The sequence below is a fragment of the Ciconia boyciana genome, chromosome 2 (assembly GCF_034638445.1).
Source record: "Ciconia boyciana chromosome 2, ASM3463844v1, whole genome shotgun sequence".
Classification (NCBI taxonomy): domain Eukaryota; kingdom Metazoa; phylum Chordata; class Aves; order Ciconiiformes; family Ciconiidae; genus Ciconia; species Ciconia boyciana.
Window position 1 is genome coordinate 159,036,391 of NC_132935.1, and position 26,343 is coordinate 159,062,733.

General features: G+C 37.2%; 1 protein-coding gene across 2 annotated transcripts in view; it reads left to right on the forward strand.

The window, feature by feature from the left end:
- The window catches only part of LMBR1 (limb development membrane protein 1), a 74,465-nt gene that overhangs the window by 23,876 nt on the left and 24,246 nt on the right, over nt 1-26,343 (forward strand). For both annotated transcript variants that reach the window (XM_072854710.1, XM_072854711.1), the window contains 3 exons: nt 4,001-4,104; nt 25,005-25,131; nt 25,561-25,629. In XM_072854710.1, the coding sequence (XP_072710811.1) occupies nt 4,001-4,104; nt 25,005-25,131; nt 25,561-25,629 (300 nt within the window). The remainder of the gene's footprint in view (nt 1-4,000; nt 4,105-25,004; nt 25,132-25,560; nt 25,630-26,343) is intronic.

Consider the following 26,343-nt stretch of genomic DNA (forward strand, 5'->3'; position numbering starts at 1 on the left):
GGCTTCTGTGACTGCAATTTGACAAAAATCAGTGTTCTTGGTTTCAAAACGTTACCTTGGGGAGGGGCTCCCTCTTGTGGTATTCACTAGGTTGGCACAATAGCATTGCACTGCTCTGTAAAAACCTATTCCATGTAGCGGCCATACATTTTTGAAATTAGTTATGAAATATGCGTGCAAGTTTTGAGAGCTGATAGTGCTATCACAAGCACTCAAGTTCAGAAAATGTTCATATCTCCATAACACTCTGCCTAGGATAGCCTTTATGTATGGTTTGCTTGACAAATGTTATCCAATGGGAAAATTTGTATTGCTTTAAAACACTTTGGTGTTGCTAGATTTATCAATTACAGATAGAGTCTGAGGTACTTGAATGTAACATTAAGGGGTTTTATACTGTACGTTGTTGCATTAGTTGTGGCATATAGAAAAATAGAAAATACATGCCTCTGATTTTTGAAACTGGGCAGAAAGCCCATACCTGGATCTAGTGTAAACTCTCTTACCTAATGCATGTTGAACTAAACCCAGAAATACTCCTGACAGCCGGATGTTCCCTTGTGCTGTTGTTGGATGCAACCACCAGGTGGGGGTAAAACGTAATGAAACTGCCGTGAATAAGAAGGTCGAAAAATTGCTGAGGGTCTAATCTGTTTGCCAAAGACTGAGAGAGTTTTAATTTTTATGTTTTATTAACTTGTTTTATGGGGGGTGTTCCTAGGTCGCTACAAATGCAAAAAAAAAAAAATTCCAATAGACTGCTTAAAGCTTTTATATATGTTGATATCTGAAAGTCTCTATCTCATGGAATTTTATGATGCAGTCAATGTAGTAGGAAATAATTATTTTTCTGAGTCTATTATAATTTGATTTCTGAACTATCAAATTAGGATAAGAGATATGGTAGGGGAAGAAGAGGGCCCTGTATGTTCCTCACTTTGAGGAAAGTGTATATGTATGTCAGTAGCAGTACAGCACTGTCCTTACCTCTCATAACTTTACAAACATCTTGTAGCTCTGTAGTTTAATATTCTGTAGATGTGGTTCCTATCAGCTGCTAATGTCTAAATTTTTGGATTTTAACTTCTTAAAAATCACCCCAGATGTGCACCACTTTCCCCTCTCTTAAGATGCTCTGTACATACTATACAGCTCCTGAGCACTGTTTTACATCGTAGATATACATGTAATAGAGCTGCTGAAATTAGAACACCCCGGTATTCCACTTTACATCAGGTAACTGAATGCACTGTCTTTGTTAGAGAAAACCACTGAAATAAGACCCTCACCCCAATGTAGTAGTATTTCTACTCTAACACTGGTGTCTTCATTTTCTGGAAAAAAAGGAAAAAAAACCCCCACATTCTGCTTGAGTTAATGTACCTCTAGTAAGGGCTGTTAATGACATTCTTGCTGATGTTGCTATGTGTGAATGTTCCTTGGATGGTAACAGGAGCTTCCTGGCTAAGCAAATTCAAAAGGAAAAATCCCCCTCTTTGTTAACTGGAGTTTAGCCACCTTTAGGTTGTCTCTTTTCTTTAGCAATTATTATATTTCACGCATCTTTTGAAATTTTCTTGTTTTGTTTTCCCTAGCTTATTTGGCTAAGTTTGGTTCTTGGTGTCCTGGTGCTATCAATTGCTGAAGAAGTAGATTTCTTGGCCCCCCACCTCCCTCCTCCCACCCTGTTCTTATTTCTATTTGAAATTTAATTTCATTTAAAGAAAAAGGAAGTATAAATGGTGAAAGCATTTTTTAAGGTGGTGTAGGTGAAGATAACTGCTAATTATTTTACATTTGGAACTAGATACAGGAATTTCTCTTAATAATGATTCCCCAGACATGCAGTAAATGTTTCTTTCCTTCCCTATTCTTTCCAAAATGGAAATTTCAAAGAAAAAAATGAGCAAACCTGTACATGAGAAGAAAGAAATAACCAGAGCTGTTAGTTCAAATTTTCTTATCATGGGGGATGTTCTTTTTTGGATTTCAGGTGATATAACATAGTCCTGCAGAATTGCGGAAATGTGTGTGTTTTGGGGAAAGTGGGGGACTAAGCCTGTTTTTCTCAACTGCAAAATAAAACCTGTGTTTTCTGGATGCAGAACATGTGACACTAGTTAAACCTGTTAGCTACACTAGTACTAAATTGCAGGTAAGCTTCTGCTTTTAAAAAGAAGAAACACCACATCCTGCACAACTTTTGATAGGATGATGATGGGTTCATGTTTATGCACCAGAAACTGGCTGTTCAGAAAGTGTTCAGCTTAAAAAATCTTAATAGAGGAGATACCCTTAATGGAGATCAGTTATCACTTCAGGTTGTTTTCTAAACCTTTCCCCTTCCTGCAGATGTCACATGTGTCTTACAGATGTCATAGTTGTAGTCAGTTGTTGCTTTTTCACCTAGATCACAGAATGGTTGAGGTTGGAAGGGACCTCTGGAAATCGTCTAGCCTGACTCCCCTGCTCAAAGCAGGGTCAGTTAGAGAAGGCTGCTCAAGGCAGTGCCCAGTCAGGTTTTGAATATGTCGAAGGGTGTATATTACAGAACCTCTCTGGACAGCCGGTTGCGGTGTTTGACGGCACTCACAGTGGGAGAAGTTTTTTCTTACATTTAAATTGGGTTTTTTTGTTTTCAGTTTGTGCTCATTGCCTCTTCTCCATTCACTGGATACCGCTGTGAAGAGTCCAACTCTGTTTTCCTTTCCCCCTCTCTCATCAGATATTTATATACATTGATAAAGTCCTCTCTTCTTAAGGCCAAACAATTCCAGCTTTCATAGCCTCTGCTTGTGTGATAGATGATCCAGTCCATTAATCATCTTTGTGGTCCTTTGCTGGACTTGCTCCAGTATGGCCATGTCTATCTTGTATGTAGGAGCCCACAGCTGGATGCAGTTCTCCAGATGTGTGCCACCAGTGCTGAGGAGAGAGGAAGGATCACCTCCCTCGACCTGCTGGCAGCACTTCTCCTAATGCAGCCCAGGATGCTGTTGGCCACCTTTGTTGCAGGAGCACATTGCTGGCTTGTGTTCAACTTGGTGTCTGACAGAACCTCTAAGGCCTTTTCTATAAAGCTGCTTTTGGGATGATTGGTCCCCAGTGTGCGCTCTGCCCACTTGTCCAGCCTGTTGAGGTTCATCTGAATGGCAGGCCACTGTTCCTCCCCATTTTGTATCATTGGCAAACTTGATGAGGATGCAGTCTCTCCCATCATCTGGATCACTAATGAAGATGTAAAACCCAATATCGACCCCCTGGGGTACACCGCTGATGACTGGCTTCCAGCTTGACTTTGTACTGGTGATCACAGCTCTTTGAGCCTGGAAGCTCAGCCAATTTTCAGTCTACCTCAGAGTCCGCTTACCTAGCCCATACTTCATTAATTAGTCTGAGGCGGTTATGGGAGATGATGCTGAAAGCCTTACTGAAGTTGGGATAAACAACATCCACTGCTCTCCTCTTGCCCACTGATCCTGTCATCTTATGAAGGCTGCTGTTGCTGTTACCATGATATCTTCTTTTAATTTGGAGGCGATGGTGGTATTTGTGTATTGCTGATGTTAAAATCCATTATTTGTCTAAGTTTCTCTCGAGGAAAAAAATATGGGAGGAAGTGAGTACACAGAACTGAATTTTGTGAGATTCACTGATGGTAGTAAAATAGTTTTGTCCTGAAAATTTTTTGAACAGTTGTCTAAACAGCCTGGAGTGGGATATTGTGGAAGTAGTCCACCTGAGTTTGCAGTCTGTCTTCCAAGATTTCAGACAGTTGCTGCTGTTTAAATTGGCATTCAATTTTTATTTGAAGATTGTTATGCAGAGAAATGGGTATTTTTCAGCAATGACCTGTAAATAACTATGTATCCATAAAAACCAGGCTTCTGTTAGCACTTGTATGTATACTGGATTGTTATATGTAAGGGAGGAAAATGTAACATCTTTAACTTTTAAAGCTGAGAAACTTATAATGTAACCTTTTTCTTATTTGTTGCAGGCTTATGGAATCTTGCTTCTCTTTTTTCAAATTTATGTTTGTTTGTGTTGATGCCCTTTGCCTTTTTCTTCCTGGAATCGGAAGGATTTGCTGGCTTAAAAAAGGTAGGAAAATACTGTTAAATACAGAGTAATTACAGTATGTATTCAATTTTCAGCCCTCACTTCTGGTGAAACTGAAATTACAAATTTGGGAGGACTTGGCACTGGGATTTGTATGCTTATGTGAATGTTTATGTATAGATGTGCACTGTTGCACAAGGAGGTGAAGCGAGTAGTCAACTTAAGACGGCTGAATATTTCAGCGAAGCATGGAATTTGGCAAAGCAATTTCTGAACAATAAGATGATAATGATTATATTAATATGTGAACTAAAGAAATATAATGAAAAATTGCTATAATGGGAAGCACAGCAAAAGGAATTTCAAATCATAAATATCAAATAAATTAAACCGGAATGACTGTCTGGGGACCAATTGTAGTAGGTTTTCATTAATCTTTATCATCCAAATGATTACACTTTTGTTTTTAATGATACTACCCTTGAGGGAATTCTGCGCCCTTTGGATGGCAGTTATTGGAAAGCAAAGGATCTTTAAAAGTGGTCTGAAATCAGGAAAATGAAATGCATTAAAGATGGATGCAAAAGGCTATGAGTCATTGGTGGATTGCATGTAACATAAATCAACAAGGGGATGATTGTGGTGGGAAGGAAAAGGTAGTTCCTGGTTGCATTGACAGGAGTGTGGCATGGAGGCAATGAAGTTGCCATTTTTGTTCTTGGTGTAATTGGGGAAAACTCAACTGAAGTACTGCATCCAATTTGGGATTTTAGGGTTCATGTAGACACTTGAGAGAAAACAGAGGACGGCAAAGAAAATAAGATACTTAGAAAGTACAGCATGAAGGAAAATTTTAATTCAGAGAGAATAATGTGAAGAAACAGAAATTTTATTCTATAGCTGAAGCTACTGGGTGGTTACATAGACTGAGCATGATAGCTGCATCAGAAAGGACCTACAGGACCCAGCCAAGATGGTGTGTAAATACTTGTTTGGTGTAGCCTATTCTGAGCTCCTTGATGCCACTGCAGTGTTACTTTGTATTGCCTGAACTGTGGATGTATCCAAGTTACTTCAGTTACAAGTTTGAATGACCAAGCTAATGAGTTCAACTTCAAAGGAGTTTGGGGATTTGCTAAGTATTGTCCATACTACTATGTTTAACTCTACTTGCCCAACTTGGTTGGAAAACACTCTCCTCCCCTCTTCTTCCTTCACTTCAGGTATCTATAGGGCTAAGAAAACTTTCAGCAGCTCAGTTTGTCCTTTCATTTTTCAGGTGGAGGCCACTCAATTTTCCTTTTGGCTCTAAGTATCTAGCCACAGCTAATGTAATCTTTTCTTATAAAAAAGAAATGTTAACTGATTTTAGTGGGGTTTGTGTCTCCAGCAGTCGAACCAAAACCAAGGATTCTCTCCTTTAGCGTACCATGTACAGTACTGCTGGTGTGTCCCCTTGACTTGTACATTTCTGTTGGCTCCAACAGATGCATTATGTATCCCAGCTGCATTAAACTTGCACTTTACATAAAACTTTAATAGTTACAGCGTAACTTTTAAACTTATGACACTGGCTATCAATAAATCCCATTCAAGATAAATAGGATCACCATTGCATGTTTACACTTGGAAGCATTTGCAACTCCAGATGAGATAGAACCATAATCTGTCTGCGAATGTCAGGAAAAAGATGATTGTTGGTGCTTTAGAGTAGTTTTGCTTCTTCATGGGGGTAGATGAGATCAGATTTTAGTATCAAAATCCACCTGTTGTGAGGAGGGGGGGAAACCCAATTTTTGGGATGTTTTGTTACTTTGACTTCTCCTGGATGTTTTTGGTACATCCCAGAAGCCAAGTGTGATTCCTAGTACAGGTACTCAAGGCCTTTGTCCAATGTCTGTTGTACCTGGCAGCTCTATTTAAAAGTATCCAAAATGGATGCAGGCGTATACTGAATTGTTTTACCAGCTTTGAGTGAGCCCTAAAGCTATTGGTGAAGATAGGAATTGTAGTCCATTTTTATATGAATATACCTTGTGTTGTATTGCTTTCTTAGAAAGTAAGTGGCAAATGTCACTTTTGGACTAAGTTGATAGTTAAAATTGAGTGTGCTGTTCTGTTCAAATTCTGATGCAGATAAGTGATTCTGCTTGCAATAAGTACTATATATGTTAAAGAATTACATGACATAATGGGGTGATTGGAATCTGGGAAAACTTATGCTTAATTGAACTCAGGATTACATGTAAGCTTTTCAGTACTGGAATCTGTGAAGGGTGCTTCCCATCTTTTTTACTTCTGTTAGATTTTGACACATTGCTTATCTCTCTTCAGAGAAGATTTTGAGACCATGATCACCTTGTAGAATTCTGGTACTTTAACAAATGATTTTGGTTTTGATTATACTTGTGCAAGTTTAAAAAAAAAAAAAGCCATATTTTGTCATTCATCACATCAGATTAATGGGCCAGAGAGATAAAAGATCATTCAAATGCTATTACTGTTAACTGGGAAAATCAGATTTTAGTGATCTCAATTTAGAAGAACACTTCATACATTTGGGAAAACTTGCAGCATTTAAGAGAAGAACGATCTACTGTAAATGTAAAGACATTCAATAAGGAGGTTTGACACAGGATATGTAATCTTTAATCTTTCAGTTGGGAGCTGGATACAAGGAGTAGGGAAAGCAGTTGATTCTAGATATCCAGCTCAGCTCAAAACTTATATAAAAAGACACTTCCAGTGGAAGCTTTTATGCAGGTCATCTTGAATTTGTCATAGAATTATCTTCATTATAATGAATAGATAGGCCACGTAAGATTTCGGTGTGCACAGTCAAGATATCTATTTGAAGGTGTTCATGTAAGAATCACTTGTTGCATTTGAATAGAAGTTCTGAAAATGAATGATTAAAAGAGGTTCAGTCCTGAAATTGAATGGATTTTTTTCATTTTTAAATGGATTTCTTTGTTCAGCTTAAATTGCGACAGTAATGTTAGTCATTATCACATATGGGTCTAACCCCCAAAGTTTTTAGCCGTCTGTTTGAGTGTTTATCATAAATTGTGCTATAAAAGTTGACTTTTCCCTATTCACTGTAATGTGAACTTTTTGCAAGCTATGATATTTCAGATAGCTCATAGGTTACTATTACGAGCTTTGTATAACTTTTCTTTCCATGTTCTTGTAAGGAGGTATTGCCCCCTTAACTGCTTAACCTTCATGAATCAGAATGGGTTTGATTAACCATCTTCCAATTTACTATGGCTTTTTTTTCTTGGTTGCTAGTATACTTTCTAAATGGCACATGGCCCCTCTTATAGACTCTTTTCAATTCCCCAGGGCAACAGTTTAAAACAACCAAGGACTTGCATATTGTGCAGAGGAGAGAAATACGGAAATTAGGCACTCACCATGGACGGATGCAGCGTTGTACTGAAAATCAAACTGATTCTCTGCCTAGTTTTTAATTAAAACCACTATGTTAATTCAAAAAGAGCATTTTGGGCCTAAGGGGGTTGATCATGCCCTTTTAAAGAGCTTAAGTGCTCTTCCTTGCTATAGTTTATTTCCATTTAATGGCAGTTACAGACTTCTGTTATCAGGAAAATAATTACAAGACCAATATTGGAGGTGTATAATATATGTATGTGCATATGTATATCTTTTTGTATATATGTGTACATGCCATGTGTGTATTTATGCACACGAATGTATTTTCATACACATGTGTGAATTAGGCTTTTCAAGGCTATTGAAGTAGTTGGAGGTCATTGTGATATATTACACCTTAGCCGGTGCTATTAACTGAGCTATTGTAGTACCTGAAGTAACTTTAATCTCCTGCATTGGTATTAAAAACTTTTTCATATTTTTCTATATTCTTTTTGTCTTCCTTTGTAGAGTCTGTGCATAAAGATCTATTTCTTGTTTAGATACTGTTTCAGTTCTTTGTCGCTGGCCTTCTCAAATTCTGTAGTACAGTTATGAAACAAAGGTGTCAACTGTGTTTCTTAATGTCAGAATTAACCTCATTCTTTATCGTTCTCTCTAAAAAAGGAAAATTGTGGTATTTGCAGTTGAGCATCTGTAGTTCACAGTGCTGATGTTTCCATGTGTGATAACAGACTGCACAGAAAATTACATGTGTGCTGCTGTGTGAAGGAGGCAAGCATTTTTGAGGAGATAATTGCTATACCTTTTCTTGACCTTTAAAATATGCTTTCTCTCGATGTAACTTCAACGGAAATTTGTATTTGTTTGAAGTTGACAAAGATAAAGATGTTTAGGCGTAATTTCCTTGTAAGAAAATACAAATAGTGCAATTTACTGCTGTGAGAAACTGGAATAACTAGGTATTGCATAATCACGAGTGTAGAGTTTTAAAAAGACTTTATGAAGTATTTTGCCTTAATACTGATCTTTGAACTTGAAGTCATGGCATAAAGTTTAACATGAGCGACAGCAACATCCTGACCAATTATCCAAATTATCCAGACATCCCAAAATGGTCAGAACACAACACACAGAGTCTGTGGATTAAGAGGTTAACTCCTGGAACATCAAAAGAAGTGCATGATAATAAAAACAAATAGTACAAAAATTTGAGGTAACTTCCTTGCTTAATTAATTAGGTAGACCAGGTGGAAGCGAAGAGGCCAGAGCTGGTGCTCAGAATGTCTATAAAGCTGAGCAACATGACAGCACAATGGAGGAGGAACAAAGATTTTTTTAATATACTTCTATCCTGTGTCACAGTTTGAAATTGTCCTGGTTTATGTCCCTTTTGGCAAACTTACATAAAAGTGACCCTGTACTGTATTTTATGACCAGATGACTTTTTTCCCAGTGGCTAATTTGTATCAGACCCCCATCTTAAAGAGACACAGAAATGAGTAGGAAGTCCAAGCCGGTTTGTCTCAATGAGCTTTCATTGCATGCTTTCATTATTTTTGCTCGTTTTTGCCACTGATCATCCATAAATTGTTGGAAATGAGTGATTAAGGAAGTGCTGCTTAGTGTTAGTGGCACATGCACATTCTTGGTATGTTTTTTTGTGGGTGAGAGGAAATCGCGTACTGCACAAACAAAAAGGAAAACTCCTGCTGGGATCCTTTCAAGGAAATTTAACTTGCATAATGTTTTGATCTTGGTGTTTATTACAGAAAATAAGAGTAATATTTCACCAGCTATTGTTACGTGTCAGCTAGTCTCTCCATCTGCTTGCCTTTCCTTGATATCTCTTCCCAATTTCTCATTGAGTTTATTTTAATAAAAACACCACTTAAAAATGTAGCAGTTTATTCATACACTTAAGGCAGGTGAGATGGGCCAGCGTTCATAACAGTTTATTGCGTAGTGCTTGCTACTGTATAAAGATTTGGCTGTCATGACTGCAAAGTCCTGCCTGTGTTAGCAGTTGCAGCTTAGCCGGTGCAAGTGAACGTGGTGAGTAGGTTCCCTTCCAAATAGTGAAATACAGTGGCTTCTGCTGTTAAAGGCAGATTTCCTCCCTTCCCCTCTTTCATTGGAGCATGGCTTTTAAAAATGTGTGTTGTAAATAAAATTACTTATTTGGGGAAGGAGTGAAATGTTGAAGCTTTGCAAAAATACAGTTACTAGCATTTTTGAAATGGCTTTTTTTGCTGTAAAGGTAAGCTATTGTTACCTTGCTGAGCAGCTGCAGTGTGTAGGTCTTCCATCTCCTCAATATTTGAGTTGATTTGATACACTCTATCAATAGCAATGACTTTTCCTCGTCATGTTACTATATAAGACGACTGAACTAAGCTTAAGTTTCTCATGTGTTGTATTGCAGTGCACTGTATTTGCAAACTCTGGGTAACTAAACACAGTAATAAACAGAAGTGAAAAGTGAACCTGCTGCTTTTTCCTTTCTTGGTGGGTATGGAAATTCTAGTTTCTATATTTTTCCACGTAGAAAAGCTGTACTCCCCAGTTTTGCTGTGTGTACCAGTAGAACTCTGGTACAACTATAGGTGTAGAGCACTGTAAAATACATTTTCAGTATGTGATGAAGCCAATGTAGGAAGTACATTCAAAATTAGCTGTGGAGCATTTACTTTCAGAAACTTTTTTGCTAATCTCAAGCAGTATTTCATGGAAAGCAATTGTTCCTATAATACAAAATACTGGGGCAAGTGGCTTCAAAATCCTTTCCACTATGAGATTATCTCCAATTAAAACCAGTCGATTTTCTAAATTTGTCTTGATTTTTCTGGAAAAGTGGTTTGGAGAGTGCAAAAGTCTTGAACCTTGTTTGGAAACAGCATTTGACTTCGTGTTTTATGCTTGCATGTACCTCCGACTGCAATACCCATGGGCCACTGTGTGTAATGGCTCACCAGATAGTCTTGAGGTACCCTGTTAACGGTGTATGTTTATTTGGCATTTAAGCTCATATTTATTTGTCTATAAAATCATTCAGCATGAACTGAGACTTTAGTGCTCTGATGTCCATGAAATGTTTACTAGTATGTAACTGAATTATTGTACATTATATTACAACCCATTTACTCATTCCATTAGTAATACCAGAGACAAAAGTTGTTTAATCAGTCAGATCAAAGGCAGCTGTTTGGTTTTGTATTTTTGACATAAGCTAACATCTTAAGTTCAGATATGAAGTCCAGTTCTTTAAACTGGAGTCATTTAAAATGACACCACTTAAAATTTATTAGACTTTTGTTGTTGTTTAGAAGCAGATCCTGATTATTCTGGGCTTCTGATTTGGCAAGTAGCTTGATCAGGGTTTTTCCTCCTCCCTGTTAAAATAAAAGCATACTTAACTGACAGTTATACAAACCCATAACATAATCTCTAAGATGTAAGGTGGATAGTGAAGGACTATATTTAACAGTAAATCTTGCGTTAAGAATGGTGCAGATCTTGACTTTTTGTATGCTTCCAGCTTCTGCTGAAGTCTCAGAAATGGTGTGTACGCAGCTAAATGTGGAGTGTGTTTATCATTTGTAACATAGAGGACAGGCACATCTAATGTTAAATTTGAGAAGAACTTATAAAATGGCAAGAAATGGAAGATGAGAAGGTTTAGCATACTTGTTAGCATGTCACACTGACAAGTGTCTACACTAAACGCTGAGAACATGTTAGAATTACAGCTTTACACTACCAGGTCCTTTATTTGCAGTTCTGCAGAGGAAAAAAAATGTTCTTACCTTACAGGTATATTTCAGCAAATTAGTCTGAAAAGAGTTATGTGAGCATATGGCCTGCTTTTGAGGACCTGTGATTGGAATATGTAACTATTCTGTAGATTAGTATGAGATGAAAATACCTTTGTCTGTAGAAGTATTGCAGGGATGTCTGGTTTTCTGTCCTTTCATAATGACTGTAAGACGAAGTTAAGTTAAAGACAGTAAGAACATGAAAATTACTACAGGTAGGTCAAGAAGAGGTTGGGGATGTTGGTTGTATTAATCTTTGCATTACAAAGCCTAGACTTCAGCATGCATAATTTTTTTTTTTTTGGTGTCTGTATTTAGACATGTAGGAACAAAGGCTGTGCAGGACAGGTAAATAACATGCATGTATTCTTCAATTTAGGGGCACATCATGTTTCAATGAGAGCAAGATAAAAAGAAATTCAAGAATCAGTGGCTAGGGGAGAGAAACTTGCAACTGAGGAATAATGGCTTAATGTGCATTTGTTTTTGTAGATATATAAAACATTTTATAAGGTTTTATAAGATGGCTTGCTTAAGTCAGTTGGGGACATTATATGCAAAATCTGTCCTTTTTATTTTGCCATAAGGAGATCTGTGGTTTGTTGAATATATGTAACAGTTCTGTATCTGGGGACAGCTGAGGGGGAAATCAGTGGATGTTGGTTGGTGCACACATTGGATCAAGATGTGACGAGATGTGATCTGTGCTCCGTTTCATTGAAGTAGTTAAATGTCACTTGGTTGCTTCCATAAATTAGAATGTACTTCTTTTAAAGAGGCCTCAGTGTAAGTTACAAAAAATAGGCTAACAGGAGATAAGCTAATGGTATAGTTTGTTCGGCTTAGCTTTTCTGCACTACCTGCCTCACTGCGAGTTCATTAGCTGAGCAATGATTCAGCCTTTCTGCAGTAGTTTATGGGGTTGAGATTATAATTACTTTTTTTGACCAACTCTTTAACGTAGATAGAAAAGCAAAGTGTGTCAGGTTAGTTTGTGTTCTTGCAACGTTTTCATGTATTTGAGCTATGGAAATTAGTAGAGTAACAAGATGAAACAGGGATTGTTGGTAATATTGGGGTAAAAATACTGTGCAAAGAAAATCCCAAACACGCTCAGTGTTGTTTGAAAATGTGGTTTTCTGACCATTACTTCTCCAGCATACTGTGAGAAACTGTATTAGATGACTGATGCATTATGAGTAGGTAGAGTCATCTGTAAAACTAATTAGTTTTCGAAGCTAGCTCTGGAGCATTAGTTATTCCACCTCATCTGAGCCAGGAACAAAATGCATTGCTGAACTTTTGTGCTTTCCCCACTCCTACGTCGTTCTGAACTTGTACATTTCTGCTGTATTTAGCATGCTTATGGTTTGTGGAATTTCCATAGTTCTTTGCTAAAAGCTTTAATATGTAGCTGGAAGCCTGCAAATGGAATAAGATATGAATATTTTTCTCTGCTGCTCTCTTAGTGAATAAATTGAGTGGCTTTTTTATGTTACAGTTTTTATTTGTTTTTAGGATAACTTATGGAATTCTGCATGAGTAAAAATAGACATGTGAAATACTTCTACTACTTGTAAAGTGTACAGATGGTAGAGCTACCAATACTAAGCTTGAATCTCTTCATTTATCATTGATGTAAACTGAAGCACTGGGTTCTAAAATACTTTTTTTTTTTTTCCCTAAGATACTTTTTTTTTAGGCAGAAGTGAGTAGTTTTCAAATTTTGTTTGGATGGAGCATTCTTAATGCCCTCTATAGACCCTTCTGTTTGTGGTAGATGATAGCTGTATATCTAAACCCTGAGATGTATTGCTTCATTTTTTTTTTATTGTCAGTTTATAATAAAATTCATATAACTTTCATTTAAATAGAAACTTTTGCTATCCTTTGGGAAGGAAGCGAGTATTCACACATGCAGAATCCCTGAAATAGCTGTGATTCAGGGGATCTAGAAGCCTCCTCTGTTAGTCAGTGGAAGAAGGCAGATGCCTCTCAGAATTTGGCATGTCCAAGTTAGAGGCTTCAAGAAGGCAATGTGAACACCTTTCCATCTCAGTATTTGGGTTTCTTTTATTAAATGATAAGAAACATTAAATTGATCTGCTGCTGTTTTTATTTGAGCATGGTGATTTATTTTATAAAAATGGCTGGTTTATGCATGAGGAATATTTTATTAAGATTTGAATATTTGAATATTTTCACATTAGTCTGTGTTTTTGTTTGCGTCTTCATTGACATCAAATACTGACCTTTCAGAACAAGCAAAAACATTGTATCTATTTTAAGGCTCTTCATGCACTTTGTTACTTTATCTAAAAATAAAAAAATACTTTACAGATTTAATAGAAATGTCATTTTAATTCAGAGAGGAAAAATGCCATATAATTTTATATTGATAGTAGCAAGTTTTAATATAAATATCTTAATCATAGAAAGGCATGAAACAATTTTCTAATAGGCTTCTTTTTATTAAATGAGGCTTTACTAGGTAAACACCACTTCTGATTCCCTCTCTAAAAACAATGGTTTTTTTCATTAATACTGATAACCAGCAATGTGATATTTAGACCTTTAGCCTATATTACTTATTTAGTATTACTAGAAATACTCCACGTTAAGCATTGCTCTATATTAAGAATTACTTACTCTGAATTGACAACACAAGGAAGGAGCTAATGCATCTGTAGTGAGGATTTGTAAGGCAGCCAACAACTTTATTTACAAAGGAGGGGAGGAAGGTGGACCAATGAGTTTGGCTCCCGTCCCTGGCCATTTTCTTTTTTTATTTTTTTCTTCTTTTTTAAAAATTTTTTTAGTTTTATTTTATTTTTGGTGTACCTTTTTGAAGGATATCCTAGCTTATTAAAAGGAACTTCCAGCAGTCTGGTGCTTTGGCCAGTTCCTAGAAGTGTGCTTTGTTCTTGATCTTATTCACTCTTGCAGGGGGTTAGTAACAGACATTGACACCAAAAAACCTTCTGGTTTCTCTTCATTTTAGAACATTAATAGCGACCTCTGTGCTTCTTGTGTCATTTGCTTTTGGGAGCTGTCTTTGTGGTTTCTTTCTGCCAGAAACACAATCACAAATTCCAAGTTTTTCTTTATACTTTTGCATTACTTATCTTAATCCTCTGCCAAGCTACAAAGAAGTTGGAAAATATCTATTTATCTTCCTATCACTCCAGTCTAGCAGGAAAGATTCTTTCTGATCCAAAAGTAAATGATTAGAGGGAGACTCATAGTGTCAGAAATCCCACAGCTCCCATGTTGTTGTTGCAGGTGGCTTTGGAAAGTCTGGGAAACTTGGTAGGTGGAGGGAGTGGAGCATCTAAGAGCTAATTAGTGAGGGCTGGGCTAGCGAATGGAACAAGAGAGGAAACTTGTGGGGGAAAGGGGTAGCATTGGGACAGTCATCATTTTACTATGTGCATCCTTTCGTTTCTTACTTCCCTTCTCCCCAAAAGGTTTGGGTTGTATGCTTTTACTATAGTGTCAATAGATCTGCATTTGTCCTTTTTAGTAAGAGCTTAGACACAATCCTGTTTGGTTTTTGGTTTTTTTTTTTTTTTTTTTTGCAATAGTTTCTTTCTGCAAAGGAGGGAAGGGCAGGCTGCAGCAGGGTAGTCGCATACATCTGACAGCTGTAGGCTGTAATTCTATTCCAGCTAGTAGGTGTTTGCGTTTTCTCTGACATTGTCTAGCTTTTCCTCATTTTAACAAATTGGTATGTCTTCTGTTACAAAACTTGGAGGGAATGTTTTTCTAATATACTGTTTCTATGTTAAATATGCAAGAATGATACCTAGATGTGGAAGAGCCAGGTGTATGCTCTTTCCTTAAGTAATTTGAATCCATGTATTTGAAACAATGCTTTAACTACTAGGCAATAAATGAATCTTATGTTATCATTCTCACTGGAGTCCATTTTGGATAATTAAATAGATCCTAGGGAAAAAAGTGAAAGAACTGTTTTTTATCCCAATCACGAGGATGCAAGTCTGCAAGGAGTCCATCTTGGTTCTTAGGTTCAGTGAGTTATTTGCATGCAATGACATCAACAGGAAAGTTTGACAGATATGGACCCCAAACTATATCTGTGGTTTGGATACTCTTCAGGGACAACGGAGAAGAGGGCCCAAGTTTTCTTCAGCAGAGGAGTCACTCCAGTGGGTGTACTGCATCCTGGATAGATGTCCTCTTCACCAGTCTACTAAATAAAGATGTCTTTTTTTTTTTTTTTTTGACCTCTAGTTGAGTGATTTTGGTCATTCATTTCCAGCTTGGCAGGCATAGCTCTAATGCTTATTGGTACATGTTTTTAGCCAATACCCAAAGAATTCCTCTTGTTTTTTCCCATTAAGTTCCTTTACCTTTCATTTTGTTTTTCTCTCTCCAGTTCTTAGTTTCTCTTTGAAATTTCTGGATTTTGTTACTTATACTGTGTAATTATTAAATTCTATGCAGTTAAATGATTTCAGCTGCCTCTTCTTGCTCCATTGACAGAATGGTAACCACCATGAAATCACTTGGGAAAAGATACTAATGCAAAAATCAGCTGAAAGTTGCTGGAAATGTTTTGTGACTATTAATTTAAGATTTGTATTGTGTGGAAAATAAATATAAACTTTAAAATATGCTCGTTCTGTTGTGATGAAAAGTATTCGTATTAATCTTAAAATCCCCACACACGCTGGAAAGATTCTATGAGGGAAAAGGTGGTGTGGGAGAAGACAGTCAGCACTGCTTACCGTCTGGTCTTCAGTTCTTGCATGGGCAAGGAAACTTTTTTTAATTGCTTGAATCTGATGCCTGAATATATTATTTCTTGATGAGAATTTTTTAGCTTGCTCTGTGAAGGTTCTGAGTCATTGGCTTCTGCATTTTTAAAATGAACTGAGTTTTCCTAAAACTACAGCTTCTGTTTTTGACTCAGTAATTTGTGGTAGTCTCATAAGGTAATGACCCCTTGACTAAATATCAGTGTGCTAAATGTAGTATGTGTTTCCGTGTTACCTGATGGAAAATGGGTCTCCTTTATTTACTAGAAAAATTGTTTCTGCACTGCCTTAAATAGGTCAGAACAAAGATTGCTCCAAGTACGGTTTCCAACCATAGAAATGGTTAGAATGCTTGAAGCTGATTGCTTCACTAATGCTCACAAATTGAGAGAGAGGGGGTATTGTGCTAAAAATGTAATTGATGTTAATATATAACATCCCCAACCTCATACCTGCTGTAATTCTTGGGTTTGTTTAGTACCTCCATTTATTTTCTGCAGATGTTAGCATGCATGTTTGTTGCAGTCAGCCTCTCACTGAACAAATCTGAAGGTTACCAAGACTCCTTTTTTGTCACATGAAAACAATAGGCTTCATGTGTACTTTCAATGTGCCATGATTGCAGAAATGTTTCCCAGGCTTTCCCCATGGGTCAGGGCATGGTGTAAAAAGTAATGTTTACCTACCTTGCAAGAGGTCAAGATGTCCAAGCAGAACTGTGTTCAAATATTCAGCACCATAGAAACTTTGTTAGGACTCACTGGTTTTGTGTGTCACATGTTGTAATTTTTACTTAATAGGTTTTTTATTATGTTTTTTTCTGCACAATTTGCAACCAAATTAAAATGTAGGATAACTGGAATTAACAAAAGCTGTACCATGTCGTACATGGGTGATGTAGTTCCAAAAATGTCCTTCTTAAAGGAGCTAATAATATGTTCATCAAAATCACTATAGCTAGGTAATGTTCCAGCAAATAAATGCTTTTTCTTGAGGTAGGGGTGGGGCTGTAGTTCTTTGGTTTTACCAGGAGTTTTGCCTCTAACGGAAAGAGAAAATAACATGTTGCAAGTATTTTTACTCCTTCCTCAGTGTTAAAGCACAAGAACTCTTGGTAAATGTTATCTGTACGTAAATGTTGAAATCCTTATGGTATTAGAAAGCATTAAAATTATGCTAAAATTGCTGGAAATTAATATTTGTGTTCCTAATCACAACTGGCAGAGCAAAAAGTGGCTTGATTGCTTTCACTTATGTAATAATTCTTTCCCAAAAACTCACAACTTGTGAGTTTCTGGCACAGGGTTGTGTCACTGCTTGGAAGATAACCGTTATCTTCCACAATGTGTTTCCTGGATATATGGTGCATGTTTTACCTTAGCTTTGCAAGGATGGCAGTTGTCAGAGATTTCCTTTTAAGCCTTTCCAGATTTTGTGTGTGACTCTTAATGGAGAGAGGAGCAGTCAGCAGGTTTCTTGCCTACGCACTGTCCTTGTAGTCAGGAAAGATCCCTGTGCTAAGTGCTAGTTACGCAAGACACCTAAAACCTCTGCACAACCAGTGTGCAGAACAAGGTCTTCACTTGTTACCTCTGCTAGCTAAATGGCAAAGCACTTTGTATTGTTACATTTATATAATTCAAAATAGTTATAGAATTTCAAATGGGGGTGGAAAAACCCCAACACTTCTTACTGTCTCCATTATCAAGAAATCTCCCTTTTCCTTATTGAAAAGCTGTAAGAAACTGTCACCAAACATATGTTCTCTTATAAAGTAAAAACCAGCCTCTCAGTGTTATGCATGAACACACGTAGTGGGAAAAGTCTTAATGTGTTGCAATTGGCATAATAGTCATCCTGCTTAACAGAAATGTACTGGGGAGGAGAAATGGTTTCCTTAGTAATTATACTTTTTGACTTCCTTGTATGACATCCGTCATCCCTTCAGGACTGTTGTTGCCATTGTACTTCATTGGGCTTTTCAGCTGAAGAATTACCTTTTTTGGCCGTGTGCTGGTTTTTAATATGTTTTGGATATTTTTCATCCAGGGTGATGTATCTGTGTCAATCATAACAGGAAAGAAACATGGTAAGATTTTGATGATGCCTTCCAGAGTAGCAACTAAAAATTTGTCAGAACACTTCTAGAATAATTAAAACCTTTCTTGCTAAAATTAGGCTTTTCTGGAAACATGAACCCTTAGGCCCGCTGCTCCAGGCAGCATGAGTAGCTCAGGATTAAACAACATAAAAACTTTTGAATGTCTCAGCAATTGAATTTTAAAGAAGTAGAAGTCTGAGAGTCAGATATCTCTAAGGCTGTACAAACCACAAGATCCTTAGAATGTGTTCGTAGGACAGCTTTTATTTGTAGGCATGCCTTGAGAGCTTCAAATGCTCTTTTTGTTCATCTCCCTGCCACCCCCCCATTAGTATACAGAGAAGATGACAGCTATTACTAGGCTTCTGGCAAGTTCCAGGCTGCTGAGATTGATGTGTTAAACATCTTTCCTTTAAAAAAAAATTACACTTGATTAAGTGCTCACGTTAAAGAGCTAGGTGGATTTTGAAGACGTGCTGTGAGTAAAAATATAGGTGAGCTGTTGAGTCTAAACTGTGAAACTTTGAAGTTTAAAAAAAAAGGCGGGGGGTTAGAGGGTATAATCTGCCAGTCTTTTTTTCCCTGATTTTCTTGATAAACAGTTTAATTGTAATTTCTATCAGATTATAGTAATTAGCTTCCAGAAGCTTTTGTTGACCATATATTTTTTTTCATTGTCCACAAGAGACTCCTTTTATGTATCAAGTTGGCTGGCATGATGCCAAGCTTCTGCTTCCCTGGCAATAGGGAGCCACGCAGGTAATTCCCTTTCAGAAGTCCGTTTTGCCTTATGGATAATCTGAAACTCCCTTGAGGAAATTGCAAGCTGTTGGATGTGTTTTGTTTTCCTGTTTAGCAGTTACCAAAGATCATCTTACGTGCTTGTAGCGCTGGAAGCAGTGACAGGTGATGTTTTGTTCTAGATGCCTTCATGGAAAAAGGCTTCAAATTTGAGCTACTAAAACTAAAATCACTGTCCAGCAAGAGATAGTGCCACCTTCCTTCAAATTGTGGTTCATGCTTCCCAAAGGATGGCCCTAACTGAGTCCATCCTGGGAACAACATTCCTCTCATTTTTGGACCTACAGAGAAATTTATGTACGAATTGAAGACCAAAGATCAGGTTCTTCTCAACACTTCTACCTTTCTTTTAGCTCGTGTTATTGCTGTTCCTTTCCCTTTTGCTCTATCTGTTTCACGTCCAGTTCATCTCTTTCTCCTTCTTCGTAGTGTTTTATAGCCTTCCCTTTTCTCTCCATATCCTTGGGGAGCAGGAGCAACACCAACACCTACAAAAGTGAGGATGCTTTCTGAGCCCCTTCTCTATAATAAAAAAAAAATCTGTTCATGTCATGCTTGCTTTTTTGAGATCTTCAGGGAGTGTCTGAAGAAGTAACCACGGTCTACATTGCTTCACCCATTTTCTTTGAGGACTATATGTCCTGGTTACAGATTCAGATTTTCTAATCTTCCTGACTGGCAAATAATCTTTCTAATCCCAGGCTTTATTATTTTTCTAGAATTTTTTCTAAATTTCTACATAGTTTCTGTTATGTAAATTAAAGTAAATTAAAACTACAAGTTTTTTTTTGAAAGGAATATGTTTCTTTTCTAGGTCCTCCTGTTTCCCTTATTTCTTTCCCACTCCTCTCTCCTCGTGCACACAAATGTAAGCTGAAGTCACAGCAATATTCTTAGTGTGTAGCAGTGAAAGCATGAAAAACCACCACCTTAGCATGTATTTCCATTCCCCATTTAATTTTATAACTTCAAGCTCGATTACATTTTGTGTAGTGTGATTTTTTTTTTTTCTTTTTGATATCTGGTATTTGTAGCACTGTAAAAAAGATTTTAAAATCTTGGGGTGTGGGTTTTTTTTGTTGTTACCTCTCCAACTTAACCAGCACCCCAGCAGTAACTGGCCAAGAGAAAGTGAGGGATTTGACCTCCTCAAAATTGACATGCTAATAGAAGTAAGTACTGCAGGGGTCAGCTTCTCTTACTGAAAATAAAGTGTATTGCCTGAGCTCACTCTTCTTGTTTAGAATTGTCTTATCACCATATTTAAAAGCAACACAATTTAGCCTGAGGTGGAGAGGAACATTTTTAATTATTTCTAAAGGCTACGGTTGTGTTCATCTCGTAAGTCTATAGCATGGGAGCGTTATTTAAGGCTGTGTAGTTAATGCTGTGCTGAAACCCGAGTTTGATGTTTTAATTGATAGCGGTGTCAAGGTTGTTCTCCTTATGCCCCCCTTAATAAGCTGTATACACACTTATAACTTGTTTCAGTCTGCATCTTACGTTTGAATTCTTCTTTAAATACTAGAACATAGGATAGATGCAAACCAGTCTTTTTTTCCTCACCGTGTCAGTATCCTGGAGGTATCCTTCTGGTGCTTCACTGTGCAGTCCATGCTTGGTTTGGAGATAAATAAATCCCTCCTCCCTTAAAACAGGTTAAACTGCAAGTGGAATCGCATTAAAATAATTCATAAGACAGTTAATTAATTGTGGTATATGCATTCTGTTCGTAATGAAGGACACCTTAAGAATGAAGTAGTATTTGTGTTATCAAATGCAGGTTTGAAAGTTGAGATCTAGAACAACTTTCTGAAAAACCTGATGCAAGCTGGTTGGTTGTATAGTGCTTACTTTCCTTGTTCTTACCTGTCAGAACCATTAGGAAAAGAATAGATGAAGACTTGCACAACTTAATTTTCCTTCTCGAATACAATATGGAAAGCTAAAAACAGAAAGTATTTTCCCATTCCTCTTTCTTATAATCAGTTTAGTTTCCATAGGGATGTTAAGCAGTGATCATAGGAGCTCATGAGGCAATATCTCCTGATTAAACAATCGAACTGGAAAACTCTGATGTAGAAGGTGACTATTTCCCCCTTCTTCCCTTACCCGCACCTGTAAGTGTGCGTATGTAACGCATGCGCACGCACACTTAACTTGCTGGGTCGGTCACCTCCTTCATTTGTGTGGTAAAAGTTTCCTTTGTTTCTATTTGCGCACTGACGATGAGGAATCAAAGAACTCTTCCAATTGATTCAAATACAGTCACTTTTTTAACACTAAGATTTAGTGCTGTGTGACTATTTTCCTTTGCTTAGTTAGAATGCTAATTTGAAGTAGTCCTAACATACCTACACTACACATTTTTTCATATTGTACTCATTTGTTAATTCTGTACTCAAGACAGATACGATGGTGTAGACTGAACATGAACAATAAGTGTACTCTTACAAGTTGATTTGAAATCTCCAGTTTTAGATGGGATTGTTGCTGTTTTTGAAGATGGCAGACTCTAATGCTTCTTTTCAACAAACGAATGTGAGGAGTAAATGGACTCAAAAAGTACAAGTATTATGTGAAATAGAAGTGGCAATATCTTCTGTGCCATGAAGATATGCCGTGACATTTGGTTCATCTAAGAAATCTGAGTAATATAATGGGGCTGTGGGAGAGAAATGAAATGACTTGAAGAAATGTTAAGCCAAAACCAAAATGTCAGTGAAGAGGGTTTTGTTCAGAAAAAAAAATAATTCAGCATTGAATTTCAAGGTTTATTTGTATAGTTTTGCTTTCATTGAAATAAAATGAAATGTTGCTTCTATTTACCTGTTTTTTCTTTCTGTTCTCAAAGTCAGGACTATAGATTTTTGCCCAGCTATTAAAGTAGTGATGTTACTAATGATAATGTTCAAGCTTTAAATTTTTCACCTGAACAAACAAAACTACCTTCAGCAAAAATAAGAAGTAGTTAGGGTGTCTAAGGCTCACTTCTTTGTGTTGGTTGTGGTGTGTTTTTTTTGTTTGTTTTTTTTTTTTTTTTTTTACTGTGAGGGTGCCTGATCACTGGCACAGGTTGCCCAGGCAGGTTGTGGAGTCTCCATCCTTGGAGGTACTCAAAAGCTTCCTGGACACGATCCTGGGCAACCGGCTCTGGGTGGCCCTGCTTGAGCCTGCCAACCTCAACCATTCTGTGATTCTCCAGAAGTTTTCTGTGTGTGTGTGCTGGGGGGGGGGGGGGGGGAATTCTGTACCTTTCATTCCTTACAAATAGCAGCTATTTGACAGGTCCACTAATGTATGTAAGTATGAACTAATGTGCCTGGAACATTAATGTTTTAATAGGGCATAGTCTTATGGGTGCCTAATTGAGATTAAGTATTTACCTATATGCTTTAAGCATCTTGATTTTTCTTTTTTTTTTTTTTTTTAAATCCTGGACTGTTACCAAGTATTCATTAGCGCCTATGACAGAACGTTTCTATCTAGTCACTCCACTGAAGTTCTTCAAAACATTACGATTTTACTATTTTTAGATGATCATCAGTGTGTGAATCCTGTTGTTTGTGTGTGTGCTGTGTAATATAAAAATTGTTCTGCCCTTGGAGTGAACTGGCAGTCCTGCTTTTCAGTACATACATGAGACTGCAGTATTGTTGATGTATCGCATATCATATGATAATCATCATATCACATATCACATGTTGTGCAGAGATAGGTGTAACTAGTGAGAACAGGAAATTGATCCAATTTTCTGATAATCAAAGATTATTCAAACTAGCCTGGAAACCAAAAAATGGGGAAGGCTCGTTAGGCAGCTAACTGGCTGTTTTTAGAGTTTGTGCCAATGGTACTTTTTGCCAAAAGCAGTGGTTACCTCTGAGTACTTGCTGTGGCCATCTCTCTCTTTTTGAGAGAGAGTGTTATTTATATTGTCCTAATCTTACCTGTCTTCAGAGAACACTTGCAGTAAATAGGAAAAAATGTTATTTACAGTTGACTATCTCCATCACAGTGTATTTCTTGTTTATCTGTTTTGACAATTGTGCTACTCTCTCCAAGGGAGGAGGATTTGGTGTTTGGGTCACCATGTAAAATGAAATATTCTCCAGGTTTGTCCAGAAGAATCTGTTGCTGTGAAACTTGAAGTCAGAGAGGCTGAGATTTCTGCATGTGTCTCATAGTAGGGCAGTAAGGAACCCACTTTCTGTGGCTAAGGATTTCAGAAACCCAGAAGGTAGCTTTATATTTTCCTCTGCCTCGGAGAGGAAAGGAGTCTTCAAGGTTTTTAGGAAGCTTGAAGCAGATCTCTGTGCATGCATCCTTGAATGTTTTGGGGTTTCTTCTAATCCTGTGACTTTCTTCTGTGGTAAAGTGAAGGCTGTATATCAAGGCTCAGTACTTAGACTGTAATCTGTTTGTTTCCTGGTAATTTATTGCTCAAGTTCAAAACTTTAATATTAAACGTATGGCTATTTAATCTTCAAATACATATATTTGGCTTAGATGCTCACCTTCAAACTAACTCATGGAAGACTGAAAGCTAGTTTCTGAGCACTACAAAAATAACATTTTAGTAACTTTTAACAACCTCAAAGACACTTTTATTAGACACAAAATACGTTCTAGGAGTAAATCCATATCCTCTCCATACTACCTTTAATTTGAAATGTGGTGTTTGAGATCCTTTATGGAGTGGACTTAATCTGCCCACTTAAGCCTGAAGGGGAATTTTGTGAAGCTCTCTTTTTGTCTGGTTCTTCCTTTATGCTACCTTAGCTGTTCTGCAGAGGATGGATGGTGGAGAGGAATTGGTGTGCTAGAAGGGATCAACGCTCATGGTTAGGATGCCTGAGGTCCTCATTCACAGCTGAATGCAGTGGTTAGGTAGGGAGCGTAATTTTCAGGGTAAATGTCATGTAAAGATTACCCTCTTGTGTTAAGCAGTGAGGGAAGAGGTGATAAAAATAGACAAACAATCAAGTAAAACCAACTTTCTGCTTTTAACCTTAAAGTAGACTTTTCAGTGGAATATGCCCAAGTTGGGGTGAACCTGTGTGAGAAACAAGAGATTGGGTTTGCTTGTGGAGATGTATACTGGCAAATGAAGAAAAATAAAAGTAAAATTGTTATATGAACAGCAATCTGATGGTCCCTTAATGGCATGGATGTCTGAAGAAAGTGTCCCAATAGGTCTATTGCTGAAATTAGTAAAAATAGTGTTAAAAACACCAGTAAAAAAACTCCAACTAAATATGATTTTGTGTATTATTTGGTATACTTACATTTGCAAACCTAACACTCAACTATTAGAGCGTTGTTACATTTTTAGACTCGAGCGAATGCTATGATACAACCTTGTAGACCTGTGACTTGTGTGTGTTGGAAGCGAGGCGTACGTGTTCCATCGGCGTGGGGCGTGCAGAGATGGGAGGTAATGGACACAGCAGCGTGTGGGCAGATTAGGAGTGAGCAGTACTCCGGCCGTACACTTGAGGGCTCTGAAGACTGTGCGGAATGGTGCAGAAGCAATTGCAGCTGAAAAATGTATTTTAAGTAAATTGGTGCATTGTACCTGCGCAGGGTTTAATGCTTGCTGGGCCATTTGGCTATTTGCCATAATTGGCTTTCCATTCCCTTGATTGGAATCATAGATAAAAATTTGCTAATCCACTTTCTTTGCTGAAAGTATTAGAAAAGTAATCCATCTTTTAAAAATGCTCAAGCAAAATCGTATGGTATAAAGAATACTTTATGGAATAATGAGATTAATGAGAACTGTAAGGCATATACAATTTAAAACATTTTTCTATGGTTTTAAGGGGAAAAACACAATCTGGGCACTATAAAGCCGTAAGTACTTCCTTTTTTTATGCACTGCCTTTTAAATGTGTATTACATGTTATGCTTTTGTCTACATGATAAAATGTGAGTATGTATTTAGGAAGAAGGAACTGCTATTTATTTATATTTTTCTTATGTTTGAAAGTATCTGATTCAAAGTTCTTGGCTGTGTTCTTTCCTCCCTCTCCCCTCTTCTGCCCACAGGGCATCAGAGCACGCATTTTGGAAACCCTTGTAATGCTTATTCTTCTTGCACTGCTTATCCTTGGAATCGTATGGGTGGCTTCAGCACTCATAGACAATGACGCTGCCAGTATGGAGTCTTTGTATGGTATGAAATTTAAAAAAACACCACACTCATTTCATTTTAATTATGGAAATGGAGGTTTTCAATTAAATGTATTTCTAGTAAATGCTATGTGAGTATTGCACAGGTTGTGAAGAAGCTGTATTAATTTAGTCAATACCATTTTTTCTGTTAAATCTGTTTTTAGCATGCTGAGAAGTTCCATGCTCATGTGGACACGAGGTATGTTAAAAACAAGTGACTTAAGTGATGAAAGCTGAAGATATTTTTCAAGCTAAAGTATTTGGGGATTTAGTTGCCTGCAGGATTATTAACTGACTAATTCTTAGTTTATACTTGAAAATACAATTGTTCAATCCTGAACGCTTAAGAAAAGAAGTTAATGCAGTCGTGTTTGTGACATAAGGAGCCTATTTGTAATAAGCTAAGGCTGTGCTCAATATTTCTTTACAGACCTCTGGGAATTCTACCTCCCGTATTTATATTCCTGTATATCACTGATGGGATGCTTGTTACTTCTGTGTAAGTATTTTCCTGATTATTCCAAAAGATGTATTATTTTATTTATTTTTTTTAAAGATTAAAGGAAGCTGGTTTTCATTGTGAAAATTAAGAGTGTGAAAAATGTTTTTTTTGGTTGTTGTTTTTTTTTTCCATTCTTAAGTTTAAATTCAGATATAAATTTGTTTGGGTTCTGAAGCTTGTGAACAAATGCTACCTTACACTTTCAGGTTTTGAGGAACTTCACACATCACCCAAAATAATTTCCATCTTTAACTTTTTAAAGCAGGTATTTGAAAAATAGGGACTCCATTCTGCAAAGAAAGGCACAATTTTTAAATGAGATGTCTGCAGGAGGTCAGTAGTATGGAGAGAAAGTTATTTTGGAACACTTAGTTTGTCCTATATTCATTAAATGATCCTGCTTCCTTTTTTAATTGAAAATCTTCCTGTATAGACAGAAGCTGGAACACAGTGCGGTTAGCTTTCATAATCACAAAACTGGTATCTGGCCAGTCTGGAGGTTAGTTATATGATTGTATATAAACCAAATGCAGTAAAAACCCCCAACCTTATACCAACTGGTCGTAGCCAGAGTTCAGTCATCCATGTTTAGGGGAATAAGAAAGATGATGGAAGGCTCCCAATCCCACTTATAATTTCAGTCGTGTGTGTCGTGTGTCCGTTCCCCCCCCAATAATTTCTAGAAAATTGCTGAGGGGAGAACAGAACATC